Here is a 19,015-nt window from a genome sequence, read left to right as displayed (position 1 = left end):
CATATTTTTCCTAAAAGGTGTTGCCTTCTTGTGTTTGAGGTGGTTGCCCCGGGAGAACTTCATTTCTTCTGGGCATAGGGGAATTCGTCTTTTTGTGGTCGAGGTTCAGAGGTCCCTAGCACTCACTCGTGTGCTTGTGATTTGCTAGACTTCGGGACCCACAACCTTTAAGCAGCAGAGGAGCACGAGGATCGTGGGAGCTAAGAAGTAAGTGAGGTTTTCTAAGGTCCTTTTATGATTGTGTCACCAGCGCTGACCAGTAGAACTTCTTCCTGTGATGAAAATGTTCTGTATCTGCATTGTCCAGTATCATAGCCACTAACCCGGTGTGGATTTTGAGCAGTTGAAATGTGGCTAGTGCAACTGAGGGACTGAATTTTAAATTTTATTTGCTAAGTAAGTGAGGTTTTTCTAAGGTTCTTTTGTGATTTTGTGGCCAGCGCTGTCCAGTAGAACTTCTTGTGACGAAAATGTTCTGTATCTGCACTGTCTAGTATCATAGCTACTAGCCCCATACGGCTTTTGAGTGCTTGAAATGTGGCTAGTGCGACTGAGGGATTGAATTTTAAATTTTATTTAATTTTAACTAACTTTAAATAGCCACCTGTAGCTAGTGGCTATCGGATTGGACAGTGTAGGTCTAAGTCTAGTGTGTGGGAGAAAAACGTAGCTTGCAAAAAAAAAAGTACAAATTGTAATAAAAATGGAACCAAAGACTCAGTGGTAATTCTGTATTTCTCCAGACATAAAATTCGTGTTCATAAATACATTGATGAACTTGGGATGGATGATAAAAATGACCGTAAGAAATCCTTGTATTTTTTAAACTACTTGTCTGTAAGACTGGTTTATTATTTAGTACACTGAAGGTGCTTAGTTTTTCCATGGTTAATACAAAAGAAAACATTCTTGTTAACTCGACATTAAATGGATTCATTCATTCAGGTGACATTTACTACATGTTTGCTGTGTGCCAGTTCTGTAGTAGGTTAGGTATACAGGCATGAAAAACAACTAGCAGTCTAGAAGGGGAGATAGGCAAGTAGGTCAACACAGTTCATTGTAATAAGTAAATATTTTTAAGTAGGAATTTAATTTAGCCTTTGAGGAAGGGGAGTGATAGTTTGGAAGGGAAGGATTATCAGAGCAGGTCACTCCTAAGTAGAAACTTGAAAGTTGAGGAATCATACAGTTAGTGAGAAGGGGAAAGGTTTTTCAGAACAGGGAATAGTTATGTGAACGTGTGGAAAAAGTTAATGGGATAGTAAGTAGTTCTGTATGTCTGGGATAGAGGATGAGGGATTGCAGGGAGAGAGTTTAGAGAGGTTAGTAGGGGCTAGATCATGAAGGACCTGTTACGGCGTGCTAAAGTGTTTGGATTTTATCCTGGAAGAGATAATGAAGGAATGACATAGCCAGATACTGGTCTGAGACCACTCTGGCAGCATTATGAAGGATGGATTTGGAAGGGTACTGGGAAACTGGTTCAGTGGTTATTATGATAACCTAAGAGATGAATAAAGAACATGCAGCCTATGGTGGAAACAATATACAGGGAATACGTAGGGAACAACGTATAGAGAATGTACAGGTGGTGATGATGAGAAGTGAATAAGAGAAGGAAGGTAAGATGTCTGTGGGTTTCTGGCTTTGGCCATCAGGTGAATTTTGGAGTAATTCACAGAACTAGGAATTTCTGAATGAGGAGCAACATTTGGAACAAAAACAAATAGTTTTGGATCTCAGATGAAAAGCTGGTCTGAAATACAGAATTGGGAATCATCAGCTATAAAAAATAATTGGAAACATGATGTTTTCCTCCACAAGCTGAGAGTTTTAATGAGCTCTTCTAGTTAAAGTAGTTAGAGCAATGTTTCTCAGTATGTACCTTGCTCACCTAGAGATAATTGTTAAAAAATAAGATTATTAGGCCCCCGTCCATTAACCAGATTTGGAATCATTGGGTTTAGGGCATGGAAATCTTTATTTTTAACTAGCTTCCTAGGAGATTGTGACATTTGAGAGTCAATGGTGAGAAGTGAGACCAGAGAAGAGTAGAGGAGGAAATCATGGAGAACACTAGCTTTTAAAGATTGGGTAGAATTAAATAAGTTTACAAAGGATACCGAGATGAACTAAAGTACTTTTCTAATCTAAATGTTTGCACATAGAAGAATGAGCTAGGGGCTCTTAAAAATTTTTGGTAGAACAGAAAGGAGTTGAAAATAGGCTAAACTTTTCATGTTTGTGATCAGAAGCTGAGAGTTGCCACACTGGTGGCAACAAATTATAAAATAAATACAATTATGATAGTCATTGTATCACAACAAAGCTTTTTCTTGTTATATGTATGGAAAGGGAAGTTTGAGCTTAAACTGGTTTTTTACAAATAATCAAATATCCTGGGGCTGATGGGTAGATATTGTAAAATACTTAAGAATTGTTTTTGTTGAGTGCTTTAAAAATAAAACATGAGACCTGGAGGAGGGATTCCCTAACCACCTTGATTTAACCTCTAAGAGTTAATTATGATCATATGAACTATTGCGTTTTCAGTATGCTTATGCTTATTCATAAGAGGGTATATGGGTACTGTATTTCTGAATCCTACACTGATAGTAAGAAATTCCTACATGGAGAGTTTCCTGAGAGTTGTTACATGGGACTTGGCTCTTAATGGCCTGTTGGTACCATCAAGTCTTTGTTGTTGTTGTTGTTGTTGCTGGAGATGGAGTCTTGCTCTGTCGCCTAGGCTGGAGTGCAGTGGCATGATCTCGGCTCATCACAACCTCTGCCTCCCTGGTTCAAGCAATTCTCCTGCCTTAGCCTCCCGAGTAGCTGGGATTACAGGTGCACACTGCTGCGCCCTGCTAAGTTTTTGTATTTTAGTAGAGACGGGGTTTCACTGTGTTGCCCAGGCTGGTCTTGAACTCCTGAGCTCAGGCAGTTCGCCCATCTTGGCCTTCCAAAGTGCTAGGATTACAGGCATGAGGCACTGCGCCTGTCCCATCAAGTCTTTCTAGCATTGTTTGGGATGGTAGGTTTTGGCCTTAGAGGCCTGCCAATCCATTAAATTTTAAAAATACCTTTATTGAGGTATAATTACAGTACAATAGACTGCACATATTTAAAGCGTACACTATGGTCAGCTTTGACGTATGTCTGTACCCGTGAGACCATTGCCACAATCAAGATAATAAACATTTTCATCTCTCTCAAAAGTTTGTTCATGTCTCTGCCATTTCTTCCTCCACTCCTGTCCACAGGCACCACTGTAAAGTGGTTTGCATATTCTAGGATTTTATATAAATGAAGTCACACAGTATGTTCTCATTTTTTTCATGATTTCTTTCACTCGGAATAATGATTTTGAGATGAAAAATAGTTTTTATTGCTGGGTAGAATACCATTATGGATACCATAATTTGTTTAGCCATCTATCTTGATTGACATTTGAGTTATTTTCAGTTTTAGGGTGTCAAACAATAAGGCTGCTGTGAACATTCATGTACAAGTCTTGTGTGGACAAATGCTTTCATTTCTTTTGATAAATATCTAAGATGGTATTTACCATCCTAGGTTGGTTGATTCATATGGCAGGAGTATGTTTAGCTTTTTAGGAAACTACCTGCTTTCCAAAGTGGTATTATTTTGCATTCCTACTAGCAATGTGTGAGAGTCAGTCTTTTCAATTTTAGCTAATTTAATGGGTGTGTAGTGGTATCTCACTGTGGTTTTAATTCATGGGTTTTTTTTTTTTTCTTTTTTTGAGACAGTGTCTGCCTCTGTCACCCAGGCTGGAGTGCAGTGGCCCGATCCTGGCTCACCAAACCCTTTACCTCCCAGGTTCAACTGATTCTCCTGCCTTAGCCTCCCGAGTAGCTGGGATTACAGGTGTGCACCACCACACCTGACTAATTTTGGTATTTTTAGTAGAGATGGGATTTCACCATGTTGGCCAGCCTGGTCTCAAACTCCTGACCTTAAGTGCTCTGCCCACCTTGGCCTCCCAAAGTGCTGGGATTACAGGCTTGAGCCACCACACCTGGCCTAATTTGTGGTTTTTAATTCATCATATATGAATAATAATGTTGAGCATCTGTTCGTATTCTTTTTTTTTAATCTTTTATTTTTTTTGCATCTGTTCATATTCTTTTTTATTTTATTTTTTTGAGACAGAGTTTTGCCCTTGTTGCCCAGGCTGGAGTGCAATGGTGCGATCTCAGCTCACTGCAACCTCCGCCTCCCAGGTTCAAGCGATTCTTCTGCCTCACCCTCCCGAGTAGCTGGGATTACAGGCATGCACCGCCACGCCCGGCTAATTTTATATTTTTAGTAGAGACGGGGTTTCTCCATGTTGGTCAGGCTGGTCTCGAACTCCTGACCTCAGGTGATCTGCCCACCTTTGCCTCCCAAAGTGCTGGGATTAATGGTGTGAGCCACCGCACCCAGCCTTCATCTGTTCTTATTCTTATTGGCCATTTGTGTATCTTCTTTTGTAAAATGTTTACATTTTTGTCCATTAAGAAAAGTGGGTTATCTTATTAAATTGTGGTATTTAAAAAAATCTGTCCTGAATACAACTCCTTTGTCTGTAATACTTCCTTCCAATCTGGTTTGTCTTTCATTTTCTTAATGATGTCTTTTGAAGAGCAAAAGGTTTAAATTTATCATTTTTTTCTTACATTTCATGCTTTTATGTATCCTATTGAAGAAACCTTTGCCTCCCTGGAGGTTGTAGCGAGTCAAGGTGGTGCCACTGCACTCCAGCCTGGGCGACAGAGCGAGATTCTGTCTTAAGAAATAATAAGAATTAAAAAAAAGAAACTTTTGCCTCCCTAATTGCAAAGATTTTCTGTGGTCTTTTCTCCTAGAAGTTTTATTGGTTTTATATTTAGGTCTGTGACTCATTAGAGTTAATTTCTGTGAATGTTTTTTGGTAAGGGTCAATGTTGACTTTTTTTTTCTATTGGTATACCCAGTTGTTGGAAAGAGTTTTCTTTCCCTACTGAATTGCCTTGGCACCTTTGTCAAACTTCACTTGGACATGTATATATGTAGGTCTGTTTCTGGACTCTCCTTGTTCTGTTCTATTGATGTTTATTTAGACTCTTGAAATCAGTAAGTCCTCTAACTTTAGTGTTCTTTTTCAAAATTGTTTTGGTTATTCTCAGTTCTTTGCGTTTTTATAAGAAGTATAGAATTGGGTTGCCAATATCTATTAAAAGAAGCTTGCTGAGTATTGATTGGTATTGTATTGAATCTATAGATTCCTTTGGGGAAAATTGCTATTTTAACAATATTGAGTTTTCTGATTTATGAACATGCTATATTTTCCCCTTTAAGTCTTCTTAATTACTCTCAGCAATGTGTTGTAGTTTCATTGTTTTTAAAAGTCTTGAACGTCTTTTGTTAGGTTTGTTCCCAGGTATATTATCTTTTTCTGATGTAATTGTAAATGGTATTATTTTTATAATGTCATTTTCTAGTTGATTGTTGCTGGTGTATAAGTATTCAGTTGACTTTGTATGTTATCCTTGTATCCTGACACTTTATATATTAATTTATTAGTTCTAGTAATTGTTTTGTAGATTCCTTGGGATTTATTTTGTAAACAATCATATAATCTGCAAGTAGGGACAGTTTTGCTTTTTTCCTTTTGATCTTGTTTTAAACCTATTGCAATGGCATTCAGCAGTGAAACTACGTGGGCCTGGAGTTTTCACTGTGGGAAGGATTTCATAAATTCAGTTTATTTAATAGATATAGGGCTACTTAGATTTCCAGTTTCTTCTTGTGTCAGTTTTGATAAGTAGTATTTTTAAAGAAATTTGTTCATTGTAATTTTTCCATTGATTAGCATAAAGTTATTCAAAGTATATTATTACTTAATGTCTACATAATCTGCTATAACCCCTCTTTCATTTCTGATGTTGGTTATTTGTAGTATCTTTTTTTGTAGATCAGTCTAGCTACAGGGTTGTCAATTTTGTGATCATTTCAAAGAACCACATTTCTCCTATTGTCTGTTTTCTAGTTTATGGGTTTCTCCTCTTACCTTACCTTTTCTTTGGTTTACTTTGCTTTTCCTTTTAAGGTATCTTAAGATGAAATCTTAAGTCATTGATTTTAGGTCTTTTCTAGTATAAGCATTTAAAGCTTTAAGTTTCTTTCTAAGTATTGCTTTAGTTGCATCCTGCAAATGTTGATATGCATATTTTTGTTGTTTTTCAGTGCAAAATATTTTCAAATTTCATCTGTGATTTCATTTTGGACCTATGAATTATTTAGAAGTAGATTATTTAATTTGCAGATATTTGGATTTTTTGTGTTTTTTGTTTTTAGATATCTTCCTATTATTGATTCCTAAGTTGATACCAATGTGGTCAGAGAATACACTGTGTAATTCTCATCCTTTTAATAAAAGTTAAAGTTGATGGCCCAGTGTAAGATCTAGCTTAATGAATGCACAATGTGCACTTGAAAAGAGTATATATCCTGCAGTTGTTAGATGTAGTGTTGTGTAAATGTTAACTAGAGCAAGGTGGCTAATAGTGCAGTTCAGATCATTTATGTCCTTTACTGAATTTTTGTCTAGTTCTATCAGTTGCTGAAAGGGAGAGGTCTTAAATTTTCTGCTAAGATTGTGGAATTGTCTATTTTTCCCTTTAATTCTGTCAGTTTTCGCTTTGTGTACTTTGAGTCTCTATTATTAGGCACATACAGTGGGCAATTATGTCTTCCCAATGATTTGACACTTTTGTCATTATGAAGTGTCTCTTTTTATCTCTGGTAGTACTCTTTGTCTTGAAGTCTGTTGTATCTGATATTAAAATAGTCATTCCAGCCTTATGTTTGCTGATTGTATGATACAATTTTTTCATCCGTTTATTTTCAATCTATAGATGTCTTTATATTTTAGAGTGTGCTTCTTGTAGGTAGCATGTAGTAGGGTATCACTTTTTATTTTACTGTGTCATTTGCTGACTTTTAACTGGAGTGTTTAGACTGTAAACATTTAAATTAATTACTGATATGATTGGATAGGTCTACCCTTCTATTTTTTGTTCTCTGTTTATCCCTTGTTTTTTGTTCCTGTGTTTCTTCTTTTGGATTATTTGAATGGTTAGTGTCTGCCCCTCTTCTTGTTTTTTTAAGAGACAGTGTCTTGCTCTGTTGTCCAGGCTGGAGTTGGTGGCACATTCATTGCTTGCTGGGCTGAAGTGATCCTCTCACCTCAGCCTCCCAAGTAGCTGAGATTACAGAGGTGTGAGCCATCTACCCCGGCCTGTTTACCATTTCCGTTGCTCTTTCTTCATTCTTAAAAATCCAAGTTTCTCTCCGGTATTATTTTTCTTCAGCTGGAATCATTTGTTTTAGCATTTCATATGGAGCAGGTCTGCTTACAACGAATTCTCTTAGTTTTATTTCTGAGGATATTTTCACTGAATATAGAATTCTGAGTTGACAAATTTTTTCTCTCAAAATTTTAAAGATATTTCTTTTTCCTTTTCTTTTTTCTTTTTAGAGACAGGGTCTCACTCCGTTGCCAAAGCTGAAGCGCAGTGGTGCAATCATAGCTCACTGAAGCCTCAAATTCCTCAGCTCAAGGGATCCTCTCACTTTAGCCTCCCAAGTAGCTGGGACTATAGTTGCATGGCACCACACCTGGATAATTGCTTTAAAATTTTTTTATTTTTATTTTTTGTGGGTACATAGTAAGGATATATATTTATGTGGTACATGAGATGTTTTGATACAGGCATACAATGTGAAATCACATCATGGGGAATGGGATATCCATCCCCTCAAGCATTTATCCTTTGTGTTATAGACAATCCAATTACACTCTTTTAGTTATTTAAAAATGTACAATTAAGTTCTTAAAATTATTATTATTATTATTTTGAGACAGAGTCTTGCTCTGTCACCAGGCTGGAGCACAGTGGCGTATCTTGGCTCACTGCAACCTCCGCCTCCCGGGTTCAAGCATTTCTTCTGCCTCAGCCTCCCAAGTAGCTGGGACTACAGGCACACGCTACCACGCCCAGCTTTTGTATTTTTAGTAGAGATGGGGTTTCACCATGTTGGCCAGGATGGTCTTGATCTCTTGACCTTGTGATCTGCCCGCCTTGGCCTCCCAAAGTGTTGGGATTACAGGTGCGAGCCACCGCGCCCAGCCTTAAAATTATTTTTTGTAGAGACAAGGTCTTGCTATGCTGCCCAGGCTGGTCTTGAACTCATGAGCTCAGTCCCCCTGCCTTGGCCTCCCAAAGTACTGGGATTACAAATGTGAGCCATTACACTGGTCCGATTTTAAAGATACTGTACTGCCTTGTGGCATTCTTGGTTTCTGTTGAGAAACCCATGGTCATTTAAATCATTTCCTGTAATGTAATATGTCACTTTTCTGAAGCTTTCTAGTTTAAAACAAAATCTTTGGCTTTAAATAGTTTCTTATTTATTTAAAACATTTTTTTGAGACAGAGCCTAACTCCCGTTGCCCAGGCTGGAGTGCCGTGGCGCAACCTCTGCTCACTGCAGCCTCATCCTCCTGGGCTCAGGTGATTCTCCCACCTCAACCTGCTGAATAGCTGGGACTACAGGTGCACACCACCACACCTGGCTAATTTTTTGTATTATTAATAGAGATAGGATTTTGCCGTGTTGCCCAGGCTGTTCTTGAATTCCTGGGCTCAAGGGATCTGCCTGCCTCAGCCTCCTAAAGTGCTGGGATTACAGGCTTGAGCCATTGCACCCAGCTTAGTTTCTTTTTTTTTTTTTAATTTTTTTTTTTTTTTTTTGAGATGGAGTCTCGCTCTGTAGCCCAGGGCAGCTGGAGTGCAGTGGCATGATTTCGGCTCACTGCATCCTCCGCCTCCCAGGTTCAAGTGATTCTCCTGTCTCAGCCTCCCAAGTAGCTGGGACTACAGGCACCTGCTACCACACCCAGCTAATTTTTGTATTTTAGTAGAGGTGGGGTTTCACCATATTGGCCAGGCTGGTCTCCAACTCCTGACCTCAAGTGATCTGCCTGCCTTGGCCTCCCAAAGTGCTGGGATTACGGGTGTGAGCCACCATGCCTGGCCTAGTTTATTTTTTATTGAGGTAAAGTATACCTGTATAATTTACCATGTTTACCTTTTTTTTTTTTTTGAGACGGAGTTTCGCTCTTGTTGCCCAGGCTGGAGTGCAAATGGCGCGATCTCGGCTCACCACAACTTCTGCCTCCCAGGTTCAAGCGATTCTTCTGCTTCAGCCTACTGAGTAGCTGGGATTACAGGCATGTGCCACCATGCCCAGCTAATTTTGTATTTTTAGTAGAGACGGGGTTTCTCCATGTTGGTCAAGCTGGTCTTGAACTCCCGACCTCAGGTAATCCAACTGCCTCGGCCTCCCAAAGTGCTGGGATTACAGGCGTGAGCCACCACGCCTGGCTGATACATTTATATTCTTTTTCTTTTTTTCCTCTCTTCACTCCCCCATCTCTCCCCTCCTCTTCCTGTCTGAATAGTTTCATTAAGATGTGTCTTGGTTGGGTACCGTGTCTCATGCCTGTAATCCCAGCACTTTGGGAGGCTGAGGTAGGAAGATTGCTTGAGCCCAGGAGTTTGAGACCAGCCTGGACAACAAAGTGAGACCCTGTCTCTACACACACACAAAGAATGAGCTGGGTACCGTGGCGCACACTTGTGGTTTCAGCTACTCAGGAGGCTGAGGTGGGAGGATTTTTTAAAAAGCCTGGGAAGTGGAGGCTGTGCTTGAGCCACTACACTCCAGCCTGAGTGACAGTGAGACCCTGTCTCAAAAAAAAAAAAAAAAAAAGTGCTTTGGACCAGCCCGGGCAACATAACAAGACCCTGTCTCTATAAAAAAATACAAAAATTTAGTGGGTATGATGGTGTGCACCTGTGGTCCCAGCTACTTGGGTATGGTGAAGGGAGAGGATCACTTGAGCCAGAGAGGTCCAAGCTGCAGTGAGCCGTGTGCCACTGCCCTCTGGCCTGGAGAACAGAATGAGACTCTGTTTCAAAACAAAACAAAAAGATGTATCTTGGTATGTTTTTCTTTGAGTTATCCTATTTGGTGTTTGTTGAGCTCCTTGAATCTGTAAATTTATATCTGACCAAATGTGGGGGATTTTCCACCATTTTTTTTTTTCAAATGTATTTTTCTGCCTTAGTATCTTTCGCCTCTCCCTCTGGGATTACAGCTACACTTAAGTTAAAACTTTTGGTATTAGGGTTCTGTTGACTGTTTTTCAATCTTTTTTTCTCTTTGTTCTTCAGACTGTTTTTTTTTTCTTTCTTTTTTTTTTTTTGAGATGGAGTCTCGCACTGTCGCCCAGGCTGGAGTGCAGTGACACGATCTCTGCTCACTGCAGCCTCCGCCTCCCAGGTTCAAGCGATTCTCCTGCCTCAGCCTCCCGAGTAGCTGAGATTACAGGCACCTGCCACCAGGGCCGGCTAATTCTTTTGTATTTTTAGTAGAGACGGGGTTTCACTATGTTGATCAGGCTGGTCTCGAACTCCTGACCTTGTGATCCGCCTGCCTCGGCCTCCCAAAGTGCTGGGATTACAGGCGTGAGCCACTGTGCCCAGCAGAGACTGGGTCATTTCTATTGAACGGTCTTCAAGTTCACAGACTCTTTCCTCTGTCATCTCCATTCTATTACTGAACCTATCTGATAAGTTTTTATTTCAGATATTATATTTTTCAGTTCTAAGATTTCATTTGGTTCTTTTTTATGGTTTCTTTTTCTGCTGATGATTCCTACCTTTTCCTTCATTTCTTGTGTATTTTCTTTGTAAGAAAGTATTTCTTTTTTGTTGAGAGTATTTGATAGTCCCAAAATCTGGATCACCTTGTGGCTGGCATGTTTTGGTCATCTGTTCCTTTGAAAATTGCTCACATTTTCCTGGTTCTTTATGTGTTGCATAATTTTGGAATTTATCCTCATCATTGTGAATATTTTTTGTGTAGATTTTGGATCCTATTATAATTCTTCTGGGGAATGTTGCCGTTTCTGTTTTAGCAGGCCACCCTGCTTCAGGTTCAGGTCAAAATTTCTGTCTTGCTTTTGGAGGCATTGGTTAAAATCTCAGTTCTGTTCTTTATGTCTTTGCTATGTTGATTTGGGCTGTCCCAAACATGAATAGCTCAGGGGCTGGTCTGAGACTTCTGCAGGTGTTTCCAATCTTATTTCAGTTCTCCAAGCTTTTGCTGCTTTGGTTTGGGTCACATTAGAGTTCCAATCTCATTTTGGTTTTCAAAGTCTTTGCTAGGCTGGTACGTATGGGTATATGCCACGCATTCATGGCTAAGGTTAAGTTGTGACTTGTGTGGATTCATACATTGAATTAAGGGATTCTCTTTTTTGCCTGTTTTCTCTCCAGCATTCCTCCCACCCCCAGTCCCCAAACTCTGGTCCACAGGGAACTTTTTTCCTGATTTACCTGGTAAGAAAGAAGGGAGTTTCAGAATTGAAGCTGCCTATGCTGCTCTGCAAGTGGGGTTCATCCTCATTGCAAATTCATACTTGAGGGAAAAAGACAGAATTGGAAAACTCACCCCATTTGGGTCACTTCTCCCAACTTTGACTCCCCTGCATAATTTACTTGTTTTTGTTTGCTTTACAGAGTCCAGTGAGCAGGAGGGGTGGGCCTTAGTGGGCTTAGCTGCCCCTCTAGAGCCAGGACTTCTGTGTATTAAATTTGTGTTATTGGACCTCATGTGTGGAGAGCCGAAACTCATTCTTCCTTGTTTGTAACATACTGACGTAACCAGTCTCTGTTATGTTTACTCATCCCCATTTCCATCCCCTCCCTCCTAGAGGAAACTGTATAAACAAGTGTGATGTTTGCACTTAAATATTTATGACTCCTTTAAAAAATAAGCTTTAAAATAAGCTGCTTTATGTGTGGATTTGTTTTTAGCTTGCTGAACTGACATTGTGCTAGAGATACTGTTTTCTTTTTTCATTCAACAGTATACTTTTTAGTTATGTTCATGTCTCTATGTGTAGAATTAGTTTATTGCTTCTAACAGCAGCACAGTATTCCATAGTAGGCATCTATCACATTTTGCAAGGATGGGTCACTGTGTTACTTCCAACTCCCTGATGTCACAAACAAACCTCTCTATGTGTAATTCTTATTAGCTCTACGTCTAAAGTGTTATCTTGAATCTGCCAATTCAAGTTAACTTTTTTCCTTTTGTTTACTCTTTCTCCCATGGTCTGTCTCCATAGAGCAGCCAGAAGGATCTTTCTGAACCATAAATCTAAAGTAGGCCTCACAGGTATTTAGCTGGAAAAGGGAGGTTCTAGGAGTCCATTGACCACTCTTGGAGAACTGCTGCTCTACTGCATCTTGAGCCACCTAGAAGAATGTCAGATGCTTTGTAGTTACAGAGTAATGTTTTTTAGCTGTCATGCTGACTGGTCTTAGATTTTGGAATCTGGATTCAGCAGTATACCAGAAATCTCTGGCCAGATTAATTCATGCAAGATAGCATCCATCCTTTAGCTGTGGAAGCTAAGTATCATGTTGCCTAAATAAGATAAGGCATCAGGTTTTAGGGAGAATGCTGAGGGAGAAGGAAGATGGGTCAGATTAGGGCCCACAGACTATTCCTTTCCCTTAGAGATACCCTTTAGTTGCTGTCCCTCTGTCAGAGAAAGAGAGAGGCTGGGACATACCAGGTTACAAATCCAGGGAGTCTTCTGAAGGGTCACAGAACACCTTTATTGCTTCGCCTACTTTCTTTTCTTAGATGAATCTAGGAAGGAATGTCTACTTGGGCTGCAAAGTCATCATTTATGTGTACTGCTTACTCTTATTACAATGAAGTGTGATAATAATTGTACATGTTGTGTTCGATCAACTATTGTTATTGTTAGGTGATTACAACTTACATTCTGTTTTTATAGCAGGTTTCTTAGTTTTCTGCACAGGTAACCAACTTGGTTATAATATAAAATAATGTATAGAAATTTTGCTCCAGACCTTCCTTTGTGGTATATATTTTTATGTTGTATTAGTAGCAGGACCCAGTGCTCCATAAAGGATAATAGTTTCCAGTACACTATCCCTCATGATGACTCCTTAAGTGGTTCATCATCTGCGTCCTCGTGTGAACCAGTGAGTGATTTTCCAGCATCTTTCCGAAAATCTGCCTACTGGATGAAGATGAGAAGGATCAAGCCAGCTGCTACTTCTCATGTCGAAGGTATCAATATCAGTGTCTTATTCTGAAGACGGGCCACTTCCTAAAGTTATAGTTTGAGATTGTTGTAAGTACCTCTTAAAAGTATTAAATGCCGGCTGGGCGTGGTGGCTCACGCCTGTAATCCCAGCACTTTGGGAGGCCAAGGCGGGCGGATCACAAGGTCAGGAGATCGAGACCATCCTGGCTAACACGGTGAAACCCTGTCTCTACTAAAAATACAAAAAATTAGCCAGGCCTGATGGTGGGCGCCTGTAGTCCTAGCTACTCAGGAGGCTGAGGCAGGAGAATGGCGTGAACCTGGGAGGCGGAGGTTGCAGTGAGCAGAGATTGCGCCACTGCACTGCAGCCTGGGAAAGAGCGAGAGTCCGTCTCAAAAAACAAAAAGAGTATGAAATGCCACATATTTGTTTCTCATTAGTGATTTAAAAAAATTTAAGGTGTTAGGCAATTGCATCCTGTTCTGTTAGCTTCATGAACTGCTGTGTGATAGAGTGAAATTCTGCTAATCTTACTCCTCTAGATTATACTTAGCATTTGATTTTCCTCTTTGTAGGATTTGAATTCCCCTTTTCTTCTTCTTCTTTTTTTTTTTTTGAGACGGAGTTTCACTCTTGTTGCCCAGACTAGAGTGCAATGACTTGAGCTCAGGCTCACCGCACCCTCCTGGGTTCAAGCGATTCTCCTCCCTCAGCTTCCTGAGTAGCTGGGATTACAGGCATGCGCCACCACACCTGGCTAATTTTGTATTTTTAGTGGAGACGGGGTTTCTCCATGTTGGTCAGGCTGGTCTTGAACTCCCGACCTCAGGTAATCCGCCCACTTCGGCCAAAGTCTGTAATCCCAAAGTGCTGGGATTACAGACGTGAGCCACCATGCCTGGCCCCCCTTTTCTTCTAGTTTGATCCTCTGTTGATGATTTAGGGGCTGGTGTAAGGTTTATTCAGGGGAGAATATTCTAGATCGTCACAGTCTCAAGGGTCCTTGGTGGCTAGCCCTCTATCTTAAGCAATTCTTATCCTCTTGTTAGCCTCAAGTCAAGATTAAGCAAAACACATTGCTTGAATGCCCTTATTATTCATAAGGAACAATGGATGATTTGGGATAGATAACAATATAAAAAGAAAGGGGGAGTGGGTCAGTTAATGAGAAGTTACACCAACTTCCCTAAAAATGTTGCAGACATTTCTCTGAGGCCTGTGTTCACTGATGATCTTTCCCTTTGATGGTCTTGTGAATGATGTTTTGAAGACAGGCCTAGATGTTCATTTACAAAGTGTGCTGAGTTTTTGTTTTGTTTTTGTATGGTACTTCAGGGTCAGGTGGAGTATCAGCCAAGGGAAAAAGGAAACCCAGGCAGGAAGAAGATGAAGACTATCGAGAGTTTCCTCAGAAGAAGCATAAGCTTTATGGTAAGGCAGTAACTTTGCTACTTCTTTTTCCCTGGGTGACTGAGCTTTATTCTTTGAGGGTAAAGGAAAGAGAAGCCTTAGTTTGAGCCCTTCAGTGACCTCTGAGCCCTTTGAATTGTTTGGGAGGGAATGGCCTCCATCCTGCCTCATTATACTCTTTCATTCTGTCATGACTTAGGCAGTCAGTCCGTTGAGGGACTGGGAAATAGGGTGTTGAAGAGGAGGAGAGGGAAGAGATTTCGGTATTAGCAAGGGTGACATGCTGGGCTTCAAGTTTCTGTCTTATGTCAGGGAGGAAGCAACGGCCTAAAACTCAGCCCAATCCCAAATCGCAGGCCCGTCGTATTCGGAAGGAACCACCAGTTTATGCAGCAGGTATGTTTTCTTTTGGAAGTTTTGTGAGATGTAGTTCTCACACTCTGATTTGTTGTTGGTGTTGTCTGTGAAGGAATGAGGTACTAAAGCATTTCTTTAAGGAGGCAATTACTAAGGGCCCGAGTTTGGAGTCAGACAGACCTTTGCTCAAGTTTTGGCTCTTCATTAACTTTGTGACCTGCCTCAATTTATTTAATTTCCTCTTGTCTCAGTTTTCCTGTCTATGAATAGGGGTAATAAAGGCAGTTGGAATTGTTTTGAAAATTAAATGGATAAAAACATTTAGCATAGTCTCAGGCACATAAGAAACACTCAGCAGACAGGCTGTGACATTTCTCAGTATCCTGTTGTTATATCCTGTGGTGAAAAATGTCGCTGCCTAATTCTTGAAGCAACTGGGCTTTGGAGCGGTTCTCAGTGGTTTTTATCATGGCGAAATGAGTAGGAGTTTTCAGAAACTCTTCACTGTCTAAAAAATACTACTTTTAGAAGTTATACCCAGCAAGAGTCTCTTCATTGCAGTCTACCAGGAAAAGGAAAAACCATTTTATGATACTTTTCCTAAATTGTGGGATTATGCTTTTTGTTTCTGGAGAATACTGCAGATTACAAAGTGTTTCTTTCTCTCCTTTGTAGGCAGTTTGGAGGAGCAATGGTACTTAGAAATCGTTGATAAAGGCAGTGTCTCCTGCCCTACCTGCCAGGCAGTGGGGAGGAAAACCATAGAGGGCTTAAAGAAACACATGGAAAACTGCAAGCAGGTTAGATATTTTGGCGTTTCATAACTGTTAACGATATGTTTACCCAGACTTTAGACCTCTTTTGCTGTGTTGGATATGCTGGTTATAATGGATGAAAAGCAGCATTGTATAATAAAGGAAACAGGCTTTGGATCTGACAGAGTTAGGTTTGAATCTTCTCTTAGCCACATACTAGTGTGGCATTTAGCTTTTTATATGTAGACCCCAGTTTCATTTGTAAAATAGAGAAAAAATAATAAATACAAAATAATAAAAACCTATGTAGTCCATGAGAGGATAAGAAAGAAGTAACACAGGGCTGAGTGCCTGGCCCATTACTTGGCAAATATTCAGTTAACGGTCATTCTTATTATTTTAAAAGTGAATTGCCTTTATTTTGCCCTTGAAGACATGACACTGAGTTTCTGGGATTTTGAGATTTATTGACTATTGAGTTTGAGAAATAAAGGAGACATAGATGAAAGCATTTGAGTAGGACTTCGTGACATTCTGTTTCTCTGTGGAACAACCTAGCACTGAGCAGTATTTTTCCTTCTAGGAAATGTTTACTTGTCATCATTGTGGGAAACAACTTCGTTCACTGGCAGGGATGAAGTATCACGTCATGGCAAATCATAATAGTTTGGTAAGAGTGTCTTCTTTCTTTTGTGAGTGTTTCGATGTCTTTTTTTTTTTGAGATGGAGTCTCACTCTGTTGCCCAGGCTGGAGTGCAGTGGCACGATCTCAGCTTACTGCAACCTCCACCTCCTGATTCAAGCGATTCTCGTGTCTCAGCCTCTTGAGTGGTTAGGACTACAGGCGTGCACCACCATGCCTGGCTAATTTGTTTTGTTTTGTTTTTTGAGATAGAGTTTCGCTCTTGTTGCCCAAGCTGGAGTGCAACAGTGCAAACTCGGCTCACCGCAACCTCTGCCTCCTGGGTTCAAGCGATTGTCCTGCCTCAGCCTCCCGAGTAGGTGGGATTACAGGCATGCGCCACCACACCTGGCTGATTTTGTATTTTTAGTAGAGATGGGGGTTTCTCCATGTTGGTCAGGCTGGTCTCGATCTCCCAACCTCAGGTGATCTGCCTGTCTCGGCCTCCCAAAGTGCTGGGATTACAGGCGTGAGCCATCGCGCCCAGCAATTTTTTGTATTTTTAGTAGAGACTGAGTTTCACCATGTTGGCCAGGCTGGTCTCGAACTCCTGACCTCGGGTGATCCGCCCTCCTTGGCCTGCCGAAGTGCTGGGATTACAGGCGTGAGCCACCGCGCCCGGCCTGGATGTCTTTTACTTACGTGAGTGTAGATATCTCAGTGCAGATGGCTCTGGGATTTTATAAGGGTGTTAGCAAGAAGACCCTTTTGATAAAAGAGTTATGCACAACAAAACCTTTGCAGTGAATCCATAAATATTTGTGTGTTTAGGTTAGCTCCAAAGGTTCATATCCTGGGAGGTAGAGGCTCAGAACTCTTATTTCCATTATATTCACTTCCTTTGTCCAGGAGAAGATGGAGAACACCAGGAGTCAGAAAACTTGGGCTTCATTGGCACCAGCTTAGCTGCCAGTCCAATCCTTGATTCTCCTCTGATTTTTTTTTCCGTGTGTCTGTCTTTTCCATGAATCATCTTCTTGTTTACTTCTCTTGATTTCTAGCCCATTTTGAAAGCTGGAGATGAAATAGATGAGCCAAGTGAGAGGGAAAGGCTCCGAACAGTTCTAAAGAGACTGGGAAAGCTCAGGTGCATGCGTGAGGTAAGGGCCCAAGGACAGCAATTCCTTTTGCCTGAATTCTCAGGTCAATGTCTTTTGTTCTTCTTTCCATTTCTTCTCTTCCTCATTGTAGACTTCCTAGTTCTGTACTATCTTGGTCTCTTGAATCATTAATAGTTATTTATTTTCTTCCTCATTTCCAAAAATTTATTTTTCTCCCCCTTCCCTTTGTTTGATGGGGTTTCCTTACCATCCTTTTTTTAATGTGATGAAGAGGATCCCAGTGACCCCTCACTGTGCTGAACTTTGGTATATATTGCTGGGTATTTGATATTGGGGTGGGGTTGGATCACAGACCAAGGAGAAAGCTCTGACATAGAGTAGATGCACAGTTATAGTTTATCAAGGGCTGACTAAGCTGATTGAAAATCATGCTTGATCAAAGTAGGATGGCCAGAGACAAGGAAGGGTTGTGCTGATGGGAGATGGTGGAGAGGGTCTACTGAAATCAGAGGGTCTATTTGTATTTTGTGGTGGTGAATGCTTTATGGCTGTTTAGAAATTTAGGGATCATGTCAAAAGATGTAAGATTATAGTTTAGGCTTCTCTCCTGTGTTCAGAGTTGCTCCAGTAGCTTCACCAGCATCATGGGATATCTCTACCATGTCAGAAAATGTGGCAAAGGGGCTGCAGAGCTGGAAAAGATGACCCTGAAATGTCACCACTGTGGAAAACCATATAGGTCGAAGGCTGGACTTGCATATCACCTGAGGTCAGAGCATGGGCCTGTGAGTACTGATTCCTTTCTATACCCTGCGTGGGGATGTATTTCGTGGTGAGTCCTTACCCCTCTATCTTCCCATATGTGTTTGGTTCCTCATTTGTATCCTCTTTTAATCTCTGAATGCTTGTGTGTTGTCTCGTCTTTATTCTTTCTTTGTCCTTATTTCTGCCTTTTTAACATTATTAGGTTAGATAAATAAAAATTCAAAGTATAGTCCAGGCAGAAGTAAACTCATTATTATATATTTTATATCTTATATATTTTTATATAGTGTGTGTATATATATATTATTATTATTATTATTTTTTCTTTAAGAGACAAGATCTTGCTGTCTCAGGCTGGAGTGCAGTGGTGGGATCATAGCTCACTGCAGCCTCGAACTCCTGGGCTCAAGCCATCTTCTTGCCTCAGGCTCCTAAGTAGCCAGGACTACAGGCTTGCATCACATGGCCAGCTAATTCTTTGTTTTTAATTTTTTGTAGAGACGGGGGTCTCATTATGTAGCACAGGCCAGTCTCAAACTCCTGGCCTCAAGCGATCCTCTTACCTTGACCTCCCAAAGTGCTGGGATTATAGGTGCAAGCCACCCTGCACAGCCCATTAATTAATTAATTAATTTATTTATGTATTTATGTATTTATGTATTTTTGAGACAGACTTTCCCTCTGTTGCCCAGGCTGGAGTGCTGTAGAGCAGTTTGGCTCACTGCGACCTCCGCCTCCTGGGTTCAAGTGATTCTCCTACTTCAGCTTCCCGAGTAG

At 40.6% G+C, this 19,015-nt stretch overlaps 1 protein-coding gene across 6 annotated transcripts in view; it reads left to right on the top strand.

Annotated features, from left to right (window-relative positions):
- The window catches only part of ZNF512 (zinc finger protein 512), a 38,662-nt gene that overhangs the window by 612 nt on the left and 19,035 nt on the right, over window positions 1–19,015 (top strand). For 3 of the 6 annotated variants that reach the window (XR_008500702.2, XM_054476066.2, XM_054476068.2), the window contains exons 2-9: window positions 149–207; window positions 13,043–13,230; window positions 14,544–14,639; window positions 14,931–15,014; window positions 15,651–15,775; window positions 16,314–16,400; window positions 17,414–17,512; window positions 18,091–18,258. Coding sequence is in view for 4 of the 6 variants with exons in the window: in XM_054476066.2 (XP_054332041.1) it covers window positions 149–207; window positions 13,043–13,230; window positions 14,544–14,639; window positions 14,931–15,014; window positions 15,651–15,775; window positions 16,314–16,400; window positions 17,414–17,512; window positions 18,091–18,258 (906 nt within the window). In the remaining 2 variants the exon portion in view is untranslated. The remainder of the gene's footprint in view (window positions 1–148; window positions 208–13,042; window positions 13,231–14,543; window positions 14,640–14,930; window positions 15,015–15,650; window positions 15,776–16,313; window positions 16,401–17,413; window positions 17,513–18,090; window positions 18,259–19,015) is intronic. The other 3 variants (XR_010123262.1, XM_054476067.2, XM_054476071.2) reach the window with 2 other exon arrangements.

Source organism: Pongo pygmaeus, chromosome 12 (assembly GCF_028885625.2).
Source record: "Pongo pygmaeus isolate AG05252 chromosome 12, NHGRI_mPonPyg2-v2.0_pri, whole genome shotgun sequence".
Taxonomy (NCBI): Eukaryota; Metazoa; Chordata; class Mammalia; order Primates; family Hominidae; genus Pongo; species Pongo pygmaeus.
Note: the sequence above shows the minus strand (reverse complement) of the source record. Positions and strands in the feature narration are given on the sequence as shown.